Genomic DNA, 23,040 nt, shown 5'->3' with positions numbered 1-23,040 from the left:
TTATACACATAAACATCATGTCCTTAAAGGCTATCAGAAAGGTTCTGAAATCTGAATGTCAAGAACTACGAATCATAACCTACCATGTTCATAGCAACCTCTCTGTAGTTGGAAGCAGTGGTGGGATTCAGCCAGTTCGCACCAGTTTGGCAGAACCGGTAGCTAATTTTTTGTTGCCCAGGCTCAGAATGGACTTCCAGAAGTGGCATCCAGACAGAGAACCCGGTTGTTCACCTATTTGAATCCCACCACTGCTTGGAAGTCTCTTGTCGCTTCTTTCTATGGCTAAAGAGGCCGTGTTTGGCTTGGTGAGGTCTTAAATTATGCAATCCTGATAACACAGGATTGACAATAATTATAGAATAATTATGCTACCTCCTGAACTTGGCGCCTTCTCGATGTGCTTCTCCTGCTGCCTGGTAATTCAAAGGAGTTGTCATTTGAGCAACCAACACATCTGAAGAACTTCATGCTGGGAAGGCTTGTATAGCGAACCGCAACAGCGATCGAGTAAAATGGCCAGCGTTTGATTTCTTAAATTACAGACTACTCTTCTAAATACTAGCTCAAGGAGAAGAGCCAGCCCTGCTAATCTCTTTTTTTTTTCAAGAAAAAGGGACAAAGAGGACGGCTAGAGAAATTTACCTGATTTTGTGCAGGCTCCTAAAAGGTTGACAATGTTCAAGTGGGGGCCAAGATGGGTCATTATCTTTAATTCAGACATAAGAGCCTGCTTTTCGCTGGATCTTGCCGTTGCTGGCGGGAAAATACAGTGCACAAGAGAATTAGAATGCGTTATTCTAGAAATTACAGGTAGTTGTGACCATAGCTGAGCTCAAAATTTCTGTCGTTAAAGTGAGTCGTGCCCCATGTTATGACCGATCTGGCCCCGGTTGTTAAGTGACTCACTGCAGTTAATTAGTAACCCTGCTGTTAAGTGAATCTGACTTCCCCCATTGACTTTGCTTGTCAAAAGGTTGCAAAGGGTTGACCACATGACCTTGGGACTCAGCAGTGGTCATAAGTATGAACCAGTTGCCAAGCATCTGAATTTTGATCCCGTGACCGTGGGGATGCTACAAAGGTTGTAACTGTGAAAAATGGCCATAAGTCACTTTTTCCAGTGCTGTTGTAACTTTGAACAGTCACTAAATGAACTGTTGTAAGTCGAGGTCAACCTGCACAGAAGTAAGTTACATGGTCACTGTTTCTTTATGAACAGGAATCTTATTGGGGGGGGAAATAGTTTTCAAAAGAAGATCTGCTAGGGCAGGGGTAGGCAACCTTGGCTCTTTTATGACGCGTGGACTTCAACTCCCAGAATTCCTGAGCCAGCATGGCTCAGCTTGGAAACCTCTCCCTTTCCCCTCAGCATGGCTGGCTCAGGAATTCTGGGAGTTGAAGTCCATGCGTCATAAAAGAGCCAAGGTTGCCTACCCCTGTGCTAGGGAAAGAAAATTCCTTTTATTTTATTTGCTGATTCCTTAACTTGCTTAATAAATAAAGCAGCACTATCTTCCCACGGTGGACATTTCCCAGTGTAGTTTCCTGAATCACACTGTGAGCACCTCAAAATTATTATTTCGCATCATGAATGACTTATAACCAGTACTCACACTTACAACTGTCGCAGCATCCCCATAGTCATGAGGCCAAAATTCGGGCACTTGGCAACTGTCGTATATTTACAACCGTTGCAGCATCCCTGGGCCACGTGATCGCCATTTGCAAACTTCCCAACTGGTTTCGGACACACCAAAGTCAATGGGGGAAGCTGGATGGGCTTAATGACTGCATGATTCACTTAAGAATGGCAGTAATTTACTTAACAAATGTGGGCATAAAATTGGGCGCAACTGCCTCGCTTAGCAATGGAAATTCTGGTTGCCCACGGTGGTTGTGCGTTGATGAGTTCCTATATATAATTAGATTTTCTCAGCTCCGCTGCTATGAGCAGAAGTATCAACTGGTAACTTTATTCAATCCTTTTTTTAAAAAAAAATACTAGTCACATTAAATATTAATTCTACAGAAAATACATTGAGCTAATTAATCTTTATTGCAAGCTCAAATGCTAATGAGATGGCATTAAAGAGAATGATGAGATGGGATGGGGTGAGGTAAGATGAGGTAGGGTAGGGTAGGGTGGGGTAGGATGAGGTGAGGTGAGGTGAGGAGAGGAGAGGAGAGGAGAGGAGAGGAGAGGAGAGGAGAGGAGAGGAGAGGAGAGGAGAAGAGAAGAGAAGAGAAGAGAAGAGAAGAGAAGAGAAGAGAAGAGAAGAGAAGAGAAGAGAAGAGAAGATGGGACGGGGCAAGGCAAGGCAAGGCAAGGCAAGGCAAGATAACCTTTGTTGTCATTTTTTACTGTGGGCACAACGACACACGTCAAAAATGAAATTTAGTTGCCCGCTCTCAAAGTGAACACATACATGACACACACCTAAACATTCTATATACAACATATATATACTATAGACAACATATGTATAGACCAACACCCCTACATAAACATACGAATATTAAACACTGCCCATCTTGAATATATAACAGAATGTTGCGGTATATTAGCTGTAAATGGAAAAAAAATACTTACGTTTCAACATTTTCACAGCTACTTTCATCACTGGTTGTGACCGGCTTAATCCATATGCGGTTCCTTCCACTACTTTCCCAAAAGCTCCAGAACCAAGGATTCGGCCTACAGGCGAGAGAATCCAGTTACTGAGAATTAACTCTGGAGTAATTTTTTTCCTTTCGCGAGTTTTTCTAAATATGTGGCATGGGTAACTTCCGTAAACTTAGTAAAATCTACTGGTACCTTCCTTCTTGAGCACTGGAAGCCTGTTTTTAATTAGGCAAGAGTTGAAACTCAAAAAAATATGACCTTATTTCAATTCTATACAGGATGCCCATCTAGCTACAATCTGAAGTGATATAAAGTTGAGACTTCCGCCATCTTAAATTATTACTTCACGTTTGCATAAAATAAGCATGAGAAAAGGTAGAAAGGAAGATGCCCTAAGAAAGCAGAAGTGCTCCAAGCTCTCTTTTTTTCACCATGTCACTATCAACAATAGGACATTTGATTAGATCCAGGCCAGGGAATAGAAACAGCATGAACTGCTCCAGTGTTACTGGGATTTGTCATGAAGCCCCATAAAAGAAGAAAAAAATTTTTTTTCCATTTCACTACGATAAGAATATCTTCCAAGAACAGAAAGGCCGTAGCAATCTCACCTGTAGCCTTTTGAGCTGTTTGGGTTGCCAACAGGATCAGCATAATAACAGAATAACAGTGTTGGAAGAAAACTTGAAGGTCTTCTAGTTTAACCCATTTCTGGTACATTATTAATGGGAATAACACCTCTGAGGTTTCCCATGAAAAATTCCGAGGCTCTTTTCTTGGCGGCAGCAACAATCACACGTCTTTGGGTGATCCTTACCTAGCACTAATCCATCCCTAGGAAACTCCCATCTTGAGTCATAGGGCAATTGCATAGGATCCACGTAGATGTATTCGTGGCCATCAGGACTGATCGACTCAATGACTCTCCATCTGATCTCATATCTGGGTTTCTGGGCAAAAGAAGGCATGGAAGGTCAGCTCCATCCCAATACATTAAAACCGTGCAGAATTTGGTTTAGAGGAAGGATTTCTCCTTACCTGTTTCCATATGATTACCAAGACAATCAGCGCGATTATTACAATCACAAGGAGGACGAGGACAGCAGCCGCCACCGTGAGTTCCGATCTTAATGCTGTTAAGAAGAAGCACAGAGGATTTATTCGTTCCTTTTTCTAAAGCAAACTAACTTTTCATTCTGACTTTTCATTCTGACTCCCTTTTCATTCTGACTTCACTGGTATTAACATAGGACAGGCGTGCCTGGCTGAGGAATTCTGGGAGTTGAAGTCCACAAGTCATAAAAGGGCCAAGTTTGAAGACCCCTGCTTTCTACCATAACTCTAAACAAAGTTATCATATGGAAATTTGCCCACAGTACAGGAATTGTCCCTCAGAAAGTACAGCTGTCAGACTGCTTCAAACGAGTCGGATTGTAAAACAGGTAGTCCTCGAAGCNGAGAGGAGAGGAGAGGAGAGGAGAGGAGAGGAGAGGAGAGGAGAAGAGAAGAGAAGAGAAGAGAAGAGAAGAGAAGAGAAGAGAAGAGAAGAGAAGATGGGACGGGGCAAGGCAAGGCAAGGCAAGGCAAGGCAAGGCAAGGCAAGGCAAGGCAAGGCAAGGCAAGGCAAGGCAAGGCAAGGCAAGGCAAGGCAAGGCAACCTTTGTTGTCATTTTTTACTGTGGGCACAACGACACACGTCAAAAATGAAATTTAGTTGCCCGCTCTCAAAGTGAACACATACATGACATACACCCAAACATTCTATATACAACATATACATACTATATACAACATATGTATAGACCAACACCCCTACATATACATAACATACGAATATTAAACACTGCCCATCTTGAATATGTAACAGAATGATGCGGTATATTAGCTGTAAACGGAAAAAAATACTTACGTTTCAACATTTTCACAGCTACTTTCATCACTGGTTGTGACCGGCTTAATCCATATGCGGTTCCTTCCACTACTTTCCCAAAAGCTCCAGAACCAAGGATTCGGCCTAGAGGTGAGAGAATACAGTTACTGAGAATTAACTCTGGAATTATTATTTTTTTTCCTTTCGAGAGTTTTTCTAAATATGTGGCATGGGTAACTTCCGTAAACCTAATAAAATCTACTGGTACCTTCTTCTTGAGCACTGGAAGCCTGTTTTTAATTAGGCAAGAGTTGAAACTCAAAAAAATATGACCTTATTTCAATTCTATACAGGATGCCCATCTAGCTACAATCTGAAGTGATATAAAGTTGAGACTTCCGCCATCTTAAATTATTGCTTCACTTTTGCATAAAATAAGCATGAGAAAAGGTAGAAAGGAAGATGCCCTAAGTAAGCAGAAGTACCCAAGCTCTCTTTTTTTCACCATGTCACTATCAACAATAGGACATTTGATTAGCTCCAGGCCAAGGAATAGAAACAGCATGAACTGCTCCAGTGTCACTGGGATTTGTCATGAAGCCCCATAAAAGAAGAAAAAAAAAATATTTTCCATTTCACTACGATAAGAATATCTTCCAAGAACTGAAAGGCCGTAGCAATCTCACCTGTAGCCTTTTGAGCTGTTTGGGTTGCCAACAGGATCAGCATAATGACAGAATAACAGTGTTGGAAGAAAACTTGAAGGTCTTCTAGTTTAACCCATTTCTGGTACATTATTAATGGGAATAACACCTCTGAGGTTTCCCATGAAAAATTCCGAGGCTCTTTTCTTGGCGGCAGCAACAATCACACGTCTTTGGGTGATCCTTACCTAGCACTAATCCATCCCTAGGAAACTCCCATCTTGAGTCATAGGGCAATTGCATAGGATCCACGTAGATGTATTCGTGGCCATCAGGACTGATCGACTCAATGACTCTCCATCTGATCTCATATCTGGGTTTCTGGGCAAAAGAAGGCATGGAAGGTCAGCTCCATCCCAATACATTAAACCGTGCAGAATTTGGTTTAGAGGAAGGATTTCTCCTTACCTGTTTCCATATGATTACCAAGACAATCAGCGCGATTATTACAATCACAAGGAGGACGAGGACAGCAGCCGCCACTGTGAGTTCCGATCTTAATGCTGTAAAGGAGAAGCACAGAGGATTTGTTCGTTCCTTTTTCTAAAGCAAACTAACTTTTCATTCTGACTTTTCATTCTGACTCCCTTTTCATTCTGACTTCACTGGTATTAACATAGGACAGGTCACGGACCGACTCCTTAAGACCCTCAACTTCAGGTGTTCAGTATTTTCCCGGTTCAAACTTCTGGGGACGAAAGATGGTATTGAGATTTGTTTCAATAGTATACCTTTAAACGGGTGTCATGTCCTTAACAGGGAGTCTTTCATGTCGACAGTCTGACGAAGTTTGCTCAGCCTAACATTTTGTCCATCAGGAGCTTCGTATAACCATTCATTTAGTGACCATTCAAAGTTACAACGGCAGTGAAGAAAGTGACTTATGACTGTTTTTCACACTTATGTCCATTGCAGCATCCCCACGGTCACGTGATCAAAATTCAGCTGCGTGGCAACTGGCTCATATTTATGACAAGTTTGCAGTGCAGTTGCGTGATCCCCTTTTGTGACCTCCTGACAAGCAAAGACAATGGGGATTCACTTAACAACCATGTTACTAACTTAATAACTGCCGTGATTCACTTAACAACTGTGGCAAGAAAGGTCCTAAAATGGGGCAAAACTCACTTAACAATTGTCTTGCTTAGGAACAGAAATTTTGGGCTCATTTGTGGGTTATCTGTATTTAAAATACTCATGAAAACTCCACACATTGGCTTTGAATAATAAGTTACTATTACCTTAAGACAGAGTCCCCAATCCCCGGTTTGTGGACCGCCACCGGTCCACGGCATGCCAGCAACCGGTCCACACAAATAAGCAAAGCCCCATCCGCGGGATGCAGGCAGCACACGAAACCACACCCCCTCCGGTCCGTGGAAAAACTTCTCTCCACAGAACCGGTCCCTGGTGCCCAAAAGATTGGGGGACGCTGCCTTAATACATTTGATTGGGTGTCTAAACAGGTGAAAGTCTTCTAAGTTAAACTAATTAACATAAAATCAAACAAAGTTAACTTACTAGGAGCCACAAGCTTCAGTTCCCTTGTAACAGTACGAAGGTCATTCTTAGCCATACATCGAACAGCCATGATTTCTTCCACCTTCTGAAATGTCACCTGGCTGGCTACCATGTTCCTCTCATCAAGATGAGTCTCCACCGTAACGTCAGAGATATTGTTGGTCAGGAGTGTCCATGAGGTGTCATTGTTGCATCTAGAGAGAAGTCGCTTTTTGATTGATCCCACCCAAAAAAGGTCTTCCTTTACTGAAGACTATTTAGTGAACAAATATCTTGACGTGCATCAGGACACGTTGCCCAAGCAGCATCAACACTTTCTTTGAACAACAGCCATTTATTAATATCACAACAACAACATTTCAGGAGTATTAAGAATGGTTCCATGTACGTCGACAAATCTCAGCTTTTATCCTTTATTCCAAAGTGTTTGACAGATTTATAGCATGCTTTTCACACAAAACCTAAGCTTAGGAAATATTGTTAGATGCAGTTCATAAGGTTGACTTATTACTAACAACTAATCTTGGGTTTTAAATTATATATCACTCCAACACACAAGGGGTATCTGTTTCTATAAGGAAGAAAATAATAGTTGTTGAGTAGCACCATGTAAGAGAAATGATTAACCATTGCTGTTGGTCCAACTCTGTTTAGGAAATCTTGTCTCTTGGGTTGTTTAAAAATACGTTATATGCATTCAGACATTTAACAATACATTGACTGCACCCAAGAGTTAAAAATTCAAGAGGCATTTTAATCAATATAAATGGTATTCCCACTCCCAAATCTGAAATCTTTACCTCAGCGATGTCCAAACATATTTTCAAATGGTTTCAACTCCCATAATCCTTTAGCCACTCTCCATCCTGACTGTCCATTGCCATTTTGTATTACTAGTTTATTATTAGCTAATAAATGATTGGACTGGACTGCAAGGTGATCAAACCTGTCAGTCCTAGAGGAGATCAACCCTGACTGCTCTTTAGAAGGCCAGATCCTGAAGTTGAAACTCAAGTACTTTGGCCACCTAATGAGAAGGAAGGACTCACTGGAGAAGAGCCTAATGCTGGGAAAGATGGAGGGCAATAGAAGAAGGGGATGACAGAGAATGAGGTGGCTGGATGGAGTCACTGAAGCAGTAGGCGTGAGTTTAAATGGACTCCAGAAGATGGTAGAGGACAGGAAGGCCTGGAGGAAGGTTGTCCATGGGGTCGTGATGGGTCGGACACAACTTCACAATTAACAACAACAAATAAATGATTCCCAATTTTGGAGTTATGGGAGTTGAAATGCAATACAAACTGGAAGGCGTCCAGTTGAGGAACATTATATATTATGAAAAGGATGTAGTAAACATGTCGTTATACCAGCCAGCTAAAGCCACACAAGGCAGCCAAAATCAAAGGCCTTACTTCTTAATGTCCTTGCAAACCAGCCATTCCACATCGGGGAGGGGTGTCCCTTCTGCCAAACATTTGACTGTCTGCCCAACAGAGCCGTGGTGATTATCTACCAGGTCCCGAATTAAAGCTGGAACTGGAAAGGGATAAATTGGGAAGAGCGTGTAAGAGGTTCATCTGCTGGAGCGGGTTTCTTCGGAGCCAGACTATTTTTGAATTCACATCTGCCTGGCAGACACAGTTGTTTCTTGAGGAAATGCAGCTTCAGAAATGGAGGCCCTTTTTTTTTTTTTTGGCTTGTATTCCCTGAGACAGGATAGTCTCCTGCATTATATAAATTATCTATCCCTATTTACCTGAAATGCTTTTCTCTTAACTCAAGTCAGGTGAAGTTTAATTAGACATCCATATAAATTTGACCCTATCATGCAGTTCTGTGATTGCTTGCCAAAAGGGAGAGTAATTCACCATAAGTTACTTCTAAGTAGGAAGACTGCAGTACTAGATGGCAATACACTGCACATTTTCCCAGAGGTAGCCCCAACTAAACGTAGTCACAAGCTGCATAAGGAGACCTTCTTGAATCTGGTGGGTTTGGGATCTGTTGAACCTCCCTTAGTCTCAGCCAATGTGGCCCAACAGGGTGCTTGCAAATCATGAGAGCTGAAATCTAGTATATATGGAAATCACTACCATGAAGATCACTGATATGAGATCAAGCTACTGATAGTTTACGTATAGTCCTCTTTTAGCATAGCAAAATTGGGACAAACAACTTGGTCAGTAAGCAAAGCAGCCACCAAGTGAAACCAGGACTGTGCTTATGACTTGACTTCAGCTTTCCTTTGCTTTACAGACCTGCAAAGGTTATAAATGCGAAGATTGGTTACTTGTTCGTTACCAATGTAACTGCAGACAGTCTCTAAAGAGTCAGCAATATTCTGCTGTTGGATACAGAATATCTGGGGCCGTTTTGACCATAATACACTATAGGCCAGGGGTAGGAAATCTTGGCTCTTTTATGACTTCAACTCCCAGAATTCCTGAGCCAGCCATGCTGAGGGGAAAGGGAGAGATTTCCAAGCTGAGCCATGCTGGCTCAGGAATTCTGGGAGTTGAAGTCCACGAGTCATAAAGCGACCTAGGCCTAGATCAGGGATAGGCAACCTTGGCTCTTTTATGACTCGTGGACTTCAACTCCCAGAATTCCTGAGCCAGCCATGCTGAGGGGAAAGGGAGAGGTTTCCAAGCTGAGCCATGCTACCTCAGGAATTCTGAGAGTTGAAGTCCACGAGTCATAAAAGAGTCAAAGTTGCCTACCCCTGGTATAGGCAACCGGATAAGATATTGTATTTAACAAGTCTTCTGTATCCATATTTCTATGAAAAAGGTGTGAGGAATCAAGACTTAAACTGAGTATTTCAACTTGAAATCAGCTAATTCAATTTTCAATCTCAACAAAGCATTTCTTATCTCAGAGCTTAGGCTGCCAATGCTCATTATTACTTGATAAATAATCAGAACATTAAATTATTTAAGTCATTTGACATGCAGTATTACCAGAACTTCAATAGAAGTGTCATTTACCAGAGAAAGTTTTTTTTTTAATCCAAAAAGATTTTTTTTAAATTTTCTATCATGGGAGTTTGCCACAGTGAAAACAATTCCTTATTTACTAATTGAAGCCTGCAGCACTTCTCTGAATCATCTATCTATCTATCTATCTATCTATCTATCTATCTATCTATCTATCTATCTATCTATCTATCTATCTATCTATCTATCTATGTATCTATCTATCAATCAATCTATTTATTATAAATAAAAATGTAAATGTTCGTTTGTTCAAAATCTTAAATCTCCGAACGTTCTTCACCGATTGCTTTGAAATTTTGACACAACGTTCCATTCGAATATGCGCGTGTTTTTATATACCTACTATTATATAGAGGTCACACCTGTGACAGGTAAAAACATGGCTTTTTTTAAAAAACAGTGCCATCTGTTGGACGTAAAAGCAACACACGCTTTTACCAGACTGAGCCACAGCAACGCGTGGCTGGGTACAGCTAGTTTTTAATAAAGATTTACCTTGATACACATCGAGAACTTTACAGTAAATCTAATCAGTATGAATAGCAAATGATCCTCCCATAGAAGTCACAAAATGCCCATTAACAGTCAGTTTCCCAATCAGTTAATTTTACAAATGTATAAATCCAAGCATTCAGAAGCAAGAGGGGCTTTCTGATTTTAGCTAAAGCATTGTGCATTGTTATTACAGATCCTGTGATTAAAAATTATACACTTCTCTCCACGTCAAAGAGACGCGCTCCCCTAAAGCAGCATTTCCCATCTGCAAGTTGTACGAAAACATTTATAATCTACGAGCCAATTAATTGAAGCCCTTTTTAAGGATGCAAGTAAACAAAACATATCTGATAGCACTGAATGGAAACAGATCTCTATGAACTCTTTCCAAATTTCTTCCTTAAACATGGTCATCAGGGTAAGTTCTGCGCTAAATGCTTATTTTGTTCTGCCATTCCTTATCCCTTTAATGTGCCCCTTCCTCTCTCCAAATTAAAACCTCATGGATGGGACCACGTCTGCTTTTCAGCCAAGCACAGCAGATGTTGAAGTATGTCGACTGAAATAATCCCCAGACTATCATCCACCAATACCAGCAAGCAAGCACAATTTTCCTACATAATTTGCTAAGTTACTGGCTGAATTTCAGAAGCACTATTCATACCAATTCATCTATACCAGGGGTAGGCAACCTTGGCTCTTTTATGACTCGTGGACTTCAACTCCCAGAATTCCTGAGCCAGCATGGCTCAGCTTGGAAACCTCTCCCTTTCCCCTCAGCATGGCTGGCTCAGGAATTCTGGGAGTTGAAGTCCACGAGTCATAAAAGAGCCAAGGTTGCCTACCCCTGATCTATACCAATCTATTTTTTTCTTTTCTGACCTTCCTACTTCAATGTGCTACTAAAGTGAAACTTCAATTCCTCTTCAAATAAGTTGCACAAAGGAGAGTTTTCTTTTATTTGATCATCACAAGAATTTTGAGATGTGTGTTATCAGTGGCCTTCATAGCTGATCTGGCATTCTAAGCTGTTCCTCAATATTATATTTACACGTCAGAGTTGGCATGTTATATTTATACCTCATGTGCTTCCCATGTGATGTGTGTAATGTTGGCTTGTCCCCTTTTACAGGTTTACCTTGTATGAGCAGGGAGAAAGTGTATCTTTGAATTTCGTCCTCATTCTGTGCCACGAGTGTATAATATCCACTGTCTTCTTCCTTGGCACGAATTAATTTTAATACACTCTGATATCTGTGAGAATAATTAAAAAAACGTGATTTAAAAAAATAGCACAGCACAGTAGGAAGCAAATCATTATTTTAATGGAGACGAAAATATATGGAGACGAAAATATATGTATTTGAAAAGACTCACTTAGATCAAAATACCACAAATCTGAAGTATCTCTTCTCTCTGATCCTAAATCAATTTATAACATTTATATCCCGTTTTTACTACTGACGAGAGTTAAGATCACTGGCCGTACTTCTCTTCAACCAAAGAAAATTGGAGGTTTGGAGACTGATTCAGAAGACAGGCAGCAGATTGATTATACAAACAATAAACATGAGATTTGGAACTGGTTTAACTGCTGTTACAGTGAAAGATAGAGCAGAAGGGGAAGAAAACAAGGATTGTGGGAATGGAAGCTTCAGATTATAGACAGGTGGTGGGTATATTATAGGGTCAATATTTTCAATGATTTCGAACAAAAAGGGTTAACAATTTATGTCTACCTGGCACTGACCAACAAAGAAACAAGGAATAAACCAGAATTATTCTGTGTTCTGTTCAACCAATACTTCATCTTAGAATCATAGCGCTAGAAGGGACCTTGGAGGTCTTTTAATCCAATCTCCTGACCATAGTAGGAGACCTTATATCGTTCTGGACAAAGGGTTATCCAATCTTTTCTTGAGAACCTCCAGCATATCTTTTAACAAAGACAAAATCATTGGTCAAACATAAGAGTGGATGATATAGACCAGGGGTAGGCAACCTCGGCTCTTTGATGACTCATGGATTTCAACTCCCAGAATTCCTGAGTCAGCTGACTCAGGAATTCTGGGAGTTGAAATCCATGAGTCATCAAAGAGCCGAGGTTGCCTACCCCTGGTATAGACTGAGGGTAGGCAACCTTGGCTCTTTTATGACTCGTGGACTTCAACTCCCAGAATTCCTGNAGGTTGCCTACCCCTGGACTATAGACTGAGAACTAGAGAAAATTTTCAGAGAGGTGTGTCCTGGAGTGAAGATTATTCCGTGGGGAGAATAAATAATTTCTGAGAAGAAACCTTGTTTTCAAAATGGAGGAGTCAGTGGTGAAGAAACCCACCAATCCATGACAGGCTAGTTCCTTTACCTGGTTTCTTTGAGTTGCTTGGAACTGGTTACAATCTCTGTGAGATTCTCCATCAGCGTGACGTTGTCCTTCAGCCAAAACATCCTTGGCTCTGGATACGCATAGACATAAATGACAAAGTTTTTGACTTCGTGTAGATTGACGGCCTCCGCCGGCTTGAACTGGGGCTCCAATTGAATGAACCCTTTATCTGTAGGAAGACAATAGTTCCATGACCACCTTTGTTGCCATTCTCATGAGCAATCATAGCGTGAAAAGGAGAAACAGGCTCTACCGTGAACGTAGATGGCAATCCTTTCCATTTTCTTAAAATCTTTAGTCACGTGTCTAACAGCACATTCATAATCTCCGCTGTCCTTCACTGATGCATCTGGAATGGTTAAATTATAAATCAGCTTCTGGGTTGGAACTTTGATGTCGTCAAGGGAGATTATTCCTTTATTCTTCTGCATACGGGAGAGAGGGAATGGAACAGATAGTGAAGACAGAAATCCTTTTAAAATAAGACATCTACCGAAAATATTACGCTATCTCATCGGTCTCCGTGTACCCAAGGATTTTCAGAGGAAGCCCCATTCTGGATTCCACATTTGTCAAAGGTGTCTAATTATGTGGTGTCACAGGTGTCTAATTAAGAAGAGAAGAGGAATTTAACATGTATTAGTTAAGTTAAATGTTGGAACCTAGACAATGTGTTGCTGATAAAATATTAAGCACTTCTGATATATATGTATGTATGTATGTATGTATGTATACGTTTTCGTAGATTTTCACGGGTACAGGTATGCAGGTCTTGGCGTATTCAGGTCTTTTCCCGTGTAAGATTGAGAGTATCTTGGCGACGTTTCAACGAGGTCCCACTCGTCATCTTCAGGCTGGGGTCTTTGGCTTCGTGCTTGTGCGAAGCCAAAGACCCCAGCCTGAAGATGACGAGTGGGACCTCGTCGAAACGTTGCCAAGATACTCTCAATCTTACACGGGAAAAGACCCGAATACGCCAAGAACTGCGTATGTATGTATGTATGTATGTATGTATGTATGTATGTATGTATGTATGTTAAATTTGGATTGCTAACAAAGAGTTAAAGGGAAGCTGGTATAGCTATTTCGAGCTCCTTAGCTCTCATCAGCCAGCTACACCCTTTTGAGATTCGAACCTGGGCTGCTTGCACGTTAGGCAGCTACATATGATTGAAAACCTTGAGAACTGCAAGTCTAGCTGTGTTAGTTTTATGTGTATAATATAATCTATATAAATAAAAATGTAAACATTTGTTCAAAATCTTAAATCTCCGAAAGTTCTTCACCGATTGCTTTGAAATTTTGACACAACGTTGCATTCGAATACGCACGTGTTTTTATATACCTACTATTATATAGATGTCACACCTGTGACAGGTAAAAACATGCTTTTTTGAAAAACAGCGCTATCTGTTGGACATAAAAGCAAACCAGACAATCTCTATGTCTGCACAGACAATGGAACAACAAAAAATATTGTATACCCACAACCATTGTGAAATTAAACATATTACAAACGTGCGCTTTCTCTTTTCTTTCTTTTCCATTTAACCAGACTGAGCCACAGCAACGCATGGCCGGGTACAGCTAGTATTTAATAAAATTATTGTAAAAAGAAAAAAAAAGAAGAGAAGAGGTGAAGGCTGTAATGGACTGGTGCAATAAAAGTAACCTGGTTTTAAATGTTGATAAAACAAAGGAGATCATTGTAGATTTTCAGAAAGAGCCAGCATTGTCATAATCCACTATACTCCACTCATTATCAAGGATGCCAGCTGTAGAGATGGTCAACAGTATTAAATATCTGGGGGTGCAGAGAACTAACAATCTGAATTGGTCTCTCCACACGTCATCCTTAGTGAAGCGTGCAAACCAGCGTCTGCATTTCTTGCGTCGGATGAGGAGAGCACATCTTTCTCCTTCTGTCCTGGCCACTTTTTACAGAGGCACGACTGAGAGCATCTTAACAAACGGCATCACTGTCTGGTTTGGCGGCAGCCGTGCCTCAGATAGAAGGTCCATACAGAGACTGGTAAGGACAGCTGAGAAGATTATAGGAAGCTCGCTTCCTGTTATTCAGGATGCTGCTTATAAGCCAGCTTAGAGCTGCTTAGAGCTCAAAGCCTTGTTAGAGACCCCACACACTCACTTTATGGTCTGTTTCTGTTGCTCCCCTCTGGGAGGAGGTTTTGAAGTATTTATAGCAGAACTACCCGATTCTGTAATAGCTTTGTTTCCTATGCCATCCCTCTGGGTAAACTCGCAAAATTCGTTTTTCTTGCCATGCACACGTATACATAACCCGAACTAGACTGCGTTCTTTCTCTGTGTCATGTAATATATGTGGGTATATGCATAATTCTGTATTTATTTATTTATTTGTTTGTTTATTTTTGTCATATTTATGTAGTGTATATCAGAGGTGGTGACCCTTTGAGAGCTGTATGCAACAAATTTTCATTTTAACATATGACGATCGGTGTACATTCAAAGTGGCAATAAAGTTATTAGTTAGTTATTAGTTCTGTGGGTTGGAGAGTCCAAAACCTCAGGAAGAGGCAAGGTTAGAGAAGTCTGCTTTGGATTATGACTTAAAGACATTTGCAAATAATCATGTTCTTTCATCAGCACAAGTGTAACATGTGAGCAACTATACAAAAACCATTTTTGTTGTATTATATTTTCCAGGTTTGTGGAAGTGTTATTATTCTTCCTCTCCCACTTCCTGTCAAACTCATATGTTACTCATCTCCCCGTAACGTTTTGCAAAGCTCTGCATGCTTGCTAACCATTAAATCTTGACAGTTGACCAACCAAATCCATTTAACAATTGGCCTTTCTTTCAAATGTTTTTATCCAGACGTTTTCTTTTTAAAAATCCGGAATTAAAGCCCCACCCACGGTATCCTCCAGCCATTTAGTCAACAACAAAAAGGGATATTTACCACTTTCCCTGGATAATTCCACTCTAGGTTCACCACTTCATTATCCAAGACCACACAAGTAACAATAATGGTTTCTCCTGTTTTATATACAGTCTTGGGGGACTCAATTTCAACATGAAGGTATGATGGAGCTGGAAGAGGATTAAACATTTTAAGGAAATAATATGCATAGAACGTCATTCCCTTGAATGCCTTATTTTTCTCTGTGTATTAAGGAGAACATCAACATTGACGACGTGTGGGAAGAAATTTGTTAAACTAAATTGTAGTATTTTCAACTGTCATTTATGGGGCCAATTCAGGGCATTTGGGGTTTTCAGAGTTAAAAGAACAAATAGAATTCTGCATCCCATTTGTTCTATAAAATAAATAACATATTTGAATCATTATAAGGATGGAACAGAGTCCTCTTTTGGATTCAAAAGCAGGAATCTAGTTGCAGATGTGGAACAGGGCACACTGTTGTCTCAATTATTCTCCTCCCAGCACCTGGTGCCTTAAGAGTCATCCTCAATCTGCCTGAATGAGGGAATACAGATAGTCCTCGATTTACAACAGTTCATTTAGTGAACAATCATTTAGATATGAGCCAGCAGTGTGCTGCAGCTGCCAAAAAAGCCAACACAGTGCTAGGCTGCATTAACAGAGGGATAAAATCAAGATCACGTGAAGTATTAATACCACTTTACAATGCCTTGGTAAGGCCACACTTGGAATACTGCATCCAGTTTTTGGTCACCACAATGTAAAAAAGATGTTGAGACTCTGGAAAGGGTACAGAGAAGAGCAACAAAGATGATTAGGGGACTGGGGGCTAAAACATATAAGGAACGGTTGCTGGAATTGGATATGTCTAGTTTAATGAAGAGAAGGACGAGGGGGGACATGATAGCAGTGTTCCAGTATCTCAGGGGCTGCCCCACAAAGAAGAGGAAGTCAAGCTATTCTCCAAAGCGCCTGAAGGCAGGACAAGAAACAACAGGTGGAAACTCATCTAGGAGAGAAACAACCTGGAACTAAGGAGAAACTTCCTGACAGTTAGAACAATTAACCAGTGGAACAACCTGCCTCCAGAAGCGGTGAATGCTCCAATACTGGAAGTTTTTAAGAAGAGACTGGACAGCCATTTGTCTGAAATGGTATAGGGTTTCCTGCCTGAGCAGGGGGTTGGACTAGATGACCTCCAAGGTCCCTTCCAACTTTATTATTATTAACATTCAAAGTTACAACAGCACTGAAGAAAGTGAGTTATGACCATTTTTCACACTTATGACTGTTGCAGTAACTCCGTGATGGCATGATCAAAATTGACTCATATTTATGACGGTTAGGGCGTCCTGGGGTCATGTGATCACAGTTTGCAACCTTCTGACTAGCAAAGTCAACGGGGGAAGCCAAATTCACTTAACAACTCTGTTACTAACTTAACAACTGCAGTGATTCACTTAACAACTGTGGCAAGAAAGGTCATAATATGGGGCAAAACTCACTTAACAAATGTCTCACTTAATAACAGAAATGTCAGGCTCAGTTGTGGTCGTAAGTCAAGGAACTACATGTACACAAATTTTTCCAGATGAAATTCCAAAGAAACGTGTTGCTAATTGCATACGAGACAAGCAGAGGGGTGATGGATGGCCTTTGTCAAAGTGGGATTGTTTAGCACCAACTAAATTTATCCATAAATTGTTATATCAGTACAATCAGGTTTGTTAAAGGCTTGCATTTGAACAATAAACTCAATATACTGGAGTTAATATTAACCTTCAGTGGGATCTGGCACATATATGAACGTTTGAGTTTATAAGTCAATGTATTATCCAAATATAAGAAATGGATGAATTCAGTTACCAGGTCCAGTGGGTGGTGTGAACGCAGCCACAATGCCATCTACACAGTGAGGAAAGAAGATAGCCTTTCCTAATGTTTTAATTGCTTTTATTGATATTGTGACTTATCTGGCAAGATTGTCACTGAGATTCTTATACACTACCCAGGATCATGAATTCGGGGCAAAATAACAGATGCATTAATACACAACAAACAAAACTATCCTTGTCCTCCTACTTTTAAAATCTATTGATTCCCCCTCCCCAACGATGTTCAGAATAAATTATTTACCCCAATGTTAAATTCTCCAATAAAACGTAATTTTCATCTGTACAACCTGTCAGAATGATCACCGAGTTCTAATTGTGCCAACATCTAATGATGAATGTTTGTCAGACACACATTTGTCAGACATTTAGAAGTTGAGAAGAATGGAAACTGGAGATTAGGAAGAAAGGAAAGAAAATCTGTAGAGCAAATGGGAAGCAATGGGGAGGGAAGCACACACACAGGCATAAGTGAAGGTTAGGAAATTCTGGAGGCTACACTCAAGGTCTTAGAGGGGCTGGTAGTGGGTTGCGGGTCTAACCCAGGGGTCTTCAAACTTGGCAACTTTTAAGACTTGTGGACTTCAACTTCTGGGGCTGGCTGAGGAATTCTGGGAGTTGAAGTCCACAAGTCTTAAAAGTTGCCAAGTTTGAAGACCCCCCTGGTCTAACCACATAGCTAATCCTACCATTAGGCCAGAGGTGGATTATTTATGTCCCACAAGCCACATGACAAAAGATGGTTTGCCGTCAATTGATAGACAGGACTGGAACCAACTAGCCAAGTTCAAAGAACTTCCAGACTTCCGATAAGTACATTTTATTGAAGTAAAGTTAGAAATCCATTAAGTAGATTATTCCAATAACTGCAATATTTCTTTCTGTAAAATAAACATTCAAACCTTTTCGCCCCTCTTTCCTTTGCTCGTCCTATATAACAGCCCGTTCGGTCTCTCTTCTCCATCTGTCTTTTGGGGAATTATTTTCCTGCAGCCTTGTGAGAATTAAATCTGTACTTAGAAGATGACCGTGTCTTTAACTAGAGGCAATTGGACCCTTTCGCAAAGAATCAAAGGAGACTCAAAACCTGTCATTTATCCATGTCAACTGAAAAATATATAGTGATGTACCTTTGTAAATATAGATGAAAAATTCGCCAGACTCGAATTCGATGGCTCTGACAGTGGTCTTGCATATATAGGACCCCAAAGAGAAGTTTCCAATGAAGCCCAGCCTGTTGTCGTAAGAGGCATACAGAATTTTTCCTTCTCTGTTCATTAGAGTGACTTGAGTGTTAGGGTCAGTCGTGCGACATGGGATAATGGAAGAATTGTCCTCCTCAGTGGCAACAATGAACAAATCTTCTGGGGAGGTTGGAACAAAGGGAACAGCTGGATCTGTTGAGAAAGAGACACTCTGATGCATCAATAGGGTTAGAAAGTAGGGATCTTCAACCTTGGCAACTTTAAGACTTGTGGACTTCAACTCCCAGAATTCCTCAGCCAGCCACGTGGTACAGTGGTTAGAATGCAGTACTGCAGGCTAGTTCTGCTATCTGCGGCTACCAGCAGTTTGGCAGTTCGATCCTGACCGGCTCAAGGTTGACTCAGCCTTCCATCCTTCTGAGGTCGGTAAAATGAGGACCCAGATTGCTGGGGGCAATAGGCTGACTCTGTAAAACTGCTTAGAGAGGGCTGTAAAGCACTGTGAAGCGGTATATAAGTGCTATCGCTAAGTGCTATTTAAAGGGGGTCCGTGGTGAAGAAAAGATTGAGAACCATTGAGAATCCAGTTGCTCTAACTCAGACATGTCAAACACAAGGCCCGGGGGCCAGATGCGGCCCGCGAAGTGGTTTCATGTGGCCCACGAAGCCATCCTGGAAACAGTGAGGGAACGGCCCCCGCTGCCTTGACCCTGGCCCAGGCCGGCCGGGAGCCAATGTACAATTTTGTGGTGGCCATCTATGCTGAAATGCATTCAGTCTTAGCTTCACAAGGCCATCCAGAAACAGCAAGGAACCAGCCCCTGCTGCGTTGGCCTCGCCCCCTGGGTGCATGCTGGGGAGGGGTCACCCTTTGTGAGGAATGAAGAAATGGACCATGCCTTGGCGCTTGCCCCGGTCCCACCCCCTTCTGCCAGAGACCCTGAGATCTGTCCCACTCCTGTCCAGGCCCCCACAGGCACCCTTGACGGGAACGATGTAGAGCTGGCCATGCCCACCCAGGAGGCCACACCCACTCCATCCACACCCACCCAGGAGGCCACACCCACCCTGGCCACACCCACCCAGCCCCCTGAGGGCAACCGCAATGCTGATGCGGCCCTCAATGAAATTGAGTTTGACACCCCTGATCTAACTCAAAGGGATCCAGTGGAAGCTACTTGCCTCTCTATCCCAAAGCCTTCCCGGTGACTTGAACTAAGTCAACTCACCTGGCACAAAAATGTAGATCTCTTTCCCTTCGACTTCTCCATCTTCCTCTTGAGAATGATTATAATAACAAATGTATAATCCGGTGAGGGAAGCCGATGCGTTCGCCACTTCGAGGACGGTCACGAAAAGGCCGCTGTTGTTCTCTTCATTACTGATGGTGATGGAGTGGTTGCCCTCTGGGGCTGGATGCTGCCAGCTCACTTCGCTGTCTCCAGAACATTTCAAAGTGAAGGGGGCATCCAGCTGCACCACCATTTGCTCTTCACTTGGGAGAATGGCGGGAAGCAAACTCTGGCAGGAGATGATGCATGACCCTACGAAGAGAAAAGCACGGTGTAACTTCAAACGGTCACGAAACAAACTGTGGTAAGTCGAGAACAACCTTCATTGTGCTGTCAAGTAGTTCTGAAGCATTCACAAGCAAAACAGTAAAAGCATTTGCTTCGGACCAATTTATACATTTTTGCAAAGCTTGGCTTTCCTGTTCATTTAAACCAGGGGTAGTCAACCTTGGCTCTTTTATGACTTGTGGACTTCAACTCCCAGAATTCCTGACCTCAGGAATTCTGGGAGTTGAAATCCACAAGTCATAAAAGAGCCAAGGTTGACTACCCCTGGTTTAAACTTTGCTTTTATCATATTGTTGCTTAAGCGTTTTGTATAAGTCAAGCCCAAATAATCTCATTTGTTTCCAAAATAATGGGTTTTTTTGCACAATGTCCACCTTCCTACGCTGCAAGTTTCAAAACTGGACCTGGCAGTAGCATATTTCTTACTCAAAAGATGATCAGATTCTCCTCAAAACCCAAGGAAGTTAGTATGTACTGTCCGCAAATTGAGTGCCTGCCAAAGAAATCAGTACATATTTTACCCCGGGCCAAACTCAGCTATTAACTTCACCTTTCTCTAAAAATCCTGGTGGAGTTTTTCCAGCTCTGGCCAAGAAAATGTATGAAATTCAGATTTTGTTGTCTTTGAGTCTGAGTATGACATGCTAAGCATTCTTGAAGATTTGCACTCATGATCTCTCTTCTGGGAAGAGAAATGATGCATGATGGGAGAAATCAAAGCAGGTTTTTTTTCAAGCAATGCCAGTAGATAAATACATTTCTGACGCTGTTTCTGGGACCAGAATCACTGGTGAATGAAAATGAGAGTAAAACGAATTGAATGTTTGCTCAAGGCACCGACTAAAAACCTGGAATGGGGGGCAGCTCTGACAATTCCCCATCGACTGGAAGGGATTGCAAATGGGATCTAAAATATCAGGCTTCTTCTTCCAGTCTTAAGCAGGATAGATTTAACCAAAGAGACTCTCTGACAAATAATAATAATAATAATAATAATAATAATAATAATAATAATAATAATAATAATAATAAAGTTGGAAGGGACCTTGGAGGTCATCAAGTCCAACCCTCTGCTCAGGCAGGAAACCCTATACCATTTCAGACAAATGGCTGTCCAATCTCTTCTTAAAAACTTCCAGTGTTGGAGCACCCACAACATCTGGAGGCAGGTTGTTCCACTGGTTAATTGTTCTCACTGTCAGGAAGTTTCTCCTTAGTTCTAGGTTGTTGATGGACTTGGCAAAAATATCCCACTGAAGGTAAATCTTACCTGCAAGGAGATAGCCCAAGACCAAGAATTCTTTTCGGGAAGGACCCATAGTAAAGGTCAACTGAAAACAGAACATAAAATGAAAGAATAATGATTATATTGAAAACAGATAGGATACATCTGCAATGCAGGCTCAAATTATGTACAGGAAACCCTCAACGTACGAACCCGATTGAGCCCAACATTCCTGTTACTCAGTCAGACAATTCTTAAGTGAATTTTGCCCCATTTTACGGCCTTTCTTGCCACAGTTGTTAAAGTCAGTCCCTGCAGTTGCTAAACGAGTAGCACGGTTGTTAAGTGAATCTGGCTTCCCCATTCTGACTTCGCTTCTCAGAAGGTCCTGAAAGTTGACCCCATGACCCCCGGTAATGTAGTAAAATGAACAATTATTAGAATAATGATTTGTCTGCATAATTGCTAGAATAATGATGTGTCTGCATAATTGCTAGAATAATGATGTAATGCATAATCACTGGGAAAATTCACTGGGAAAGTTCTGTGTCAGTAATATGTGGCTAACCAAATGCGCCTTGCACATGGATACTTTGTATGTAGCAAAACCTTCCATTGTATGCCCGTGAGAAACGAACCAAATGTATTACAGCGTATTATCATGTGTAGTCCCTTTGTTCCTGAAAGAAGGGAAGTATAAAAACTGAAGTCTAATCCCGCCCTCCTTGTTCAGAATTGCCTATCTCTAATATGCCTCTGAACCTTGCGCAATAAACTTCTCTGCTAAACCCCTCTGGAATTTGTAAGAGTTCTTTCGTTTTCCACAAGACCGGGACACCGCAACCGTCATGAATATGAGTCAGTTGCCGAGCATCCGAATTTTGATCACGTGACCATGGGGAGGCTACAACGGTCGTAAGTGTGAAAAATGGTCGTTGCAAATTTGAACTGTCAGTAAATGAACTGTTGTCAGTTGAGGGCCACCTGTATTGACAATCTTAATTCTTCCCAGCTGCCAAAAGGGCAACTACTACTGTCAACGCTGACCTATTCCTCTTTAGATTCAGATTGGTAAATACGTATCCCAAGAACCAGTTTGGTGCGGTAGTTAAGGCACCAGAGGCAGGTGGGTGACCTTGGGCCAGCCACTCTCCTTCAGCCCAGGAAGAAAGCAATGGCAAACCACTTCCAAGATCCTTCCAGAAGAAAACTGACTTTCCCTAGCCATCACCAGGAGTCAAGGCTAACCTGAAGGCCCAAACATGGTAAGCCGCCCAGAATCGCTGTAACGGTGAGATGAATAGACACAAAAAAATGAATAAGTAATAAATAAATAGTACAGGTAGTCCTCGGCTTACCACAGTTCATTTAGTGACCGTTCAATGTTACAACGGCACTGAAAAAGGGACCCTTTTCCACACTTATAACCATTGCAGATCCCCGCGGTCACGTGCTCAAAATTCAGACCTTTAGCAACTGACTCATATTTATGACGGTTGCAGCGTCGCCCGGGTCACGTGATCCCCTTTTACGACCTTCTGACAAGCAAAGTCAATGGGAGAAACTAGATTCACTTCACAGTGGTGTTACTCATTTAACAACCGCAGTGA

General features: G+C 41.5%; 1 protein-coding gene across 1 annotated transcript in view; it reads right to left on the bottom strand.

The window, feature by feature from the left end:
• PDGFRA (platelet derived growth factor receptor alpha) overlaps nt 1-21,528 on the bottom strand; it is a 38,759-nt gene extending 17,231 nt beyond the window's left edge. Inside the window, exons 1-13 of the mRNA XM_015828008.1 lie at nt 21,476-21,528; nt 19,855-20,169; nt 18,551-18,817; nt 15,544-15,674; nt 12,852-13,023; nt 12,578-12,767; nt 11,351-11,466; nt 8,134-8,257; nt 6,722-6,915; nt 5,609-5,703; nt 5,389-5,521; nt 4,536-4,640; nt 646-756 (exon numbers count right to left, since the gene is read on the bottom strand). Of these exons, the coding sequence (XP_015683494.1) occupies nt 646-756; nt 4,536-4,640; nt 5,389-5,521; nt 5,609-5,703; nt 6,722-6,915; nt 8,134-8,257; nt 11,351-11,466; nt 12,578-12,767; nt 12,852-13,023; nt 15,544-15,674; nt 18,551-18,817; nt 19,855-20,169; nt 21,476-21,524 (2,002 nt within the window). The 5' untranslated portion in view covers nt 21,525-21,528. The remainder of the gene's footprint in view (nt 1-645; nt 757-4,535; nt 4,641-5,388; nt 5,522-5,608; nt 5,704-6,721; nt 6,916-8,133; nt 8,258-11,350; nt 11,467-12,577; nt 12,768-12,851; nt 13,024-15,543; nt 15,675-18,550; nt 18,818-19,854; nt 20,170-21,475) is intronic.
• Between the last annotated feature and the right edge of the window lie 1,512 nt (nt 21,529-23,040).

This window comes from Protobothrops mucrosquamatus, unplaced genomic scaffold, assembly GCF_001527695.2.
Source record: "Protobothrops mucrosquamatus isolate PMUCROS unplaced genomic scaffold, P.Mucros_1.0 scaffold4152, whole genome shotgun sequence".
In the NCBI taxonomy this organism is placed as follows: Eukaryota; Metazoa; Chordata; class Lepidosauria; order Squamata; family Viperidae; genus Protobothrops; species Protobothrops mucrosquamatus.
Note: the sequence above shows the minus strand (reverse complement) of the source record. Positions and strands in the feature narration are given on the sequence as shown.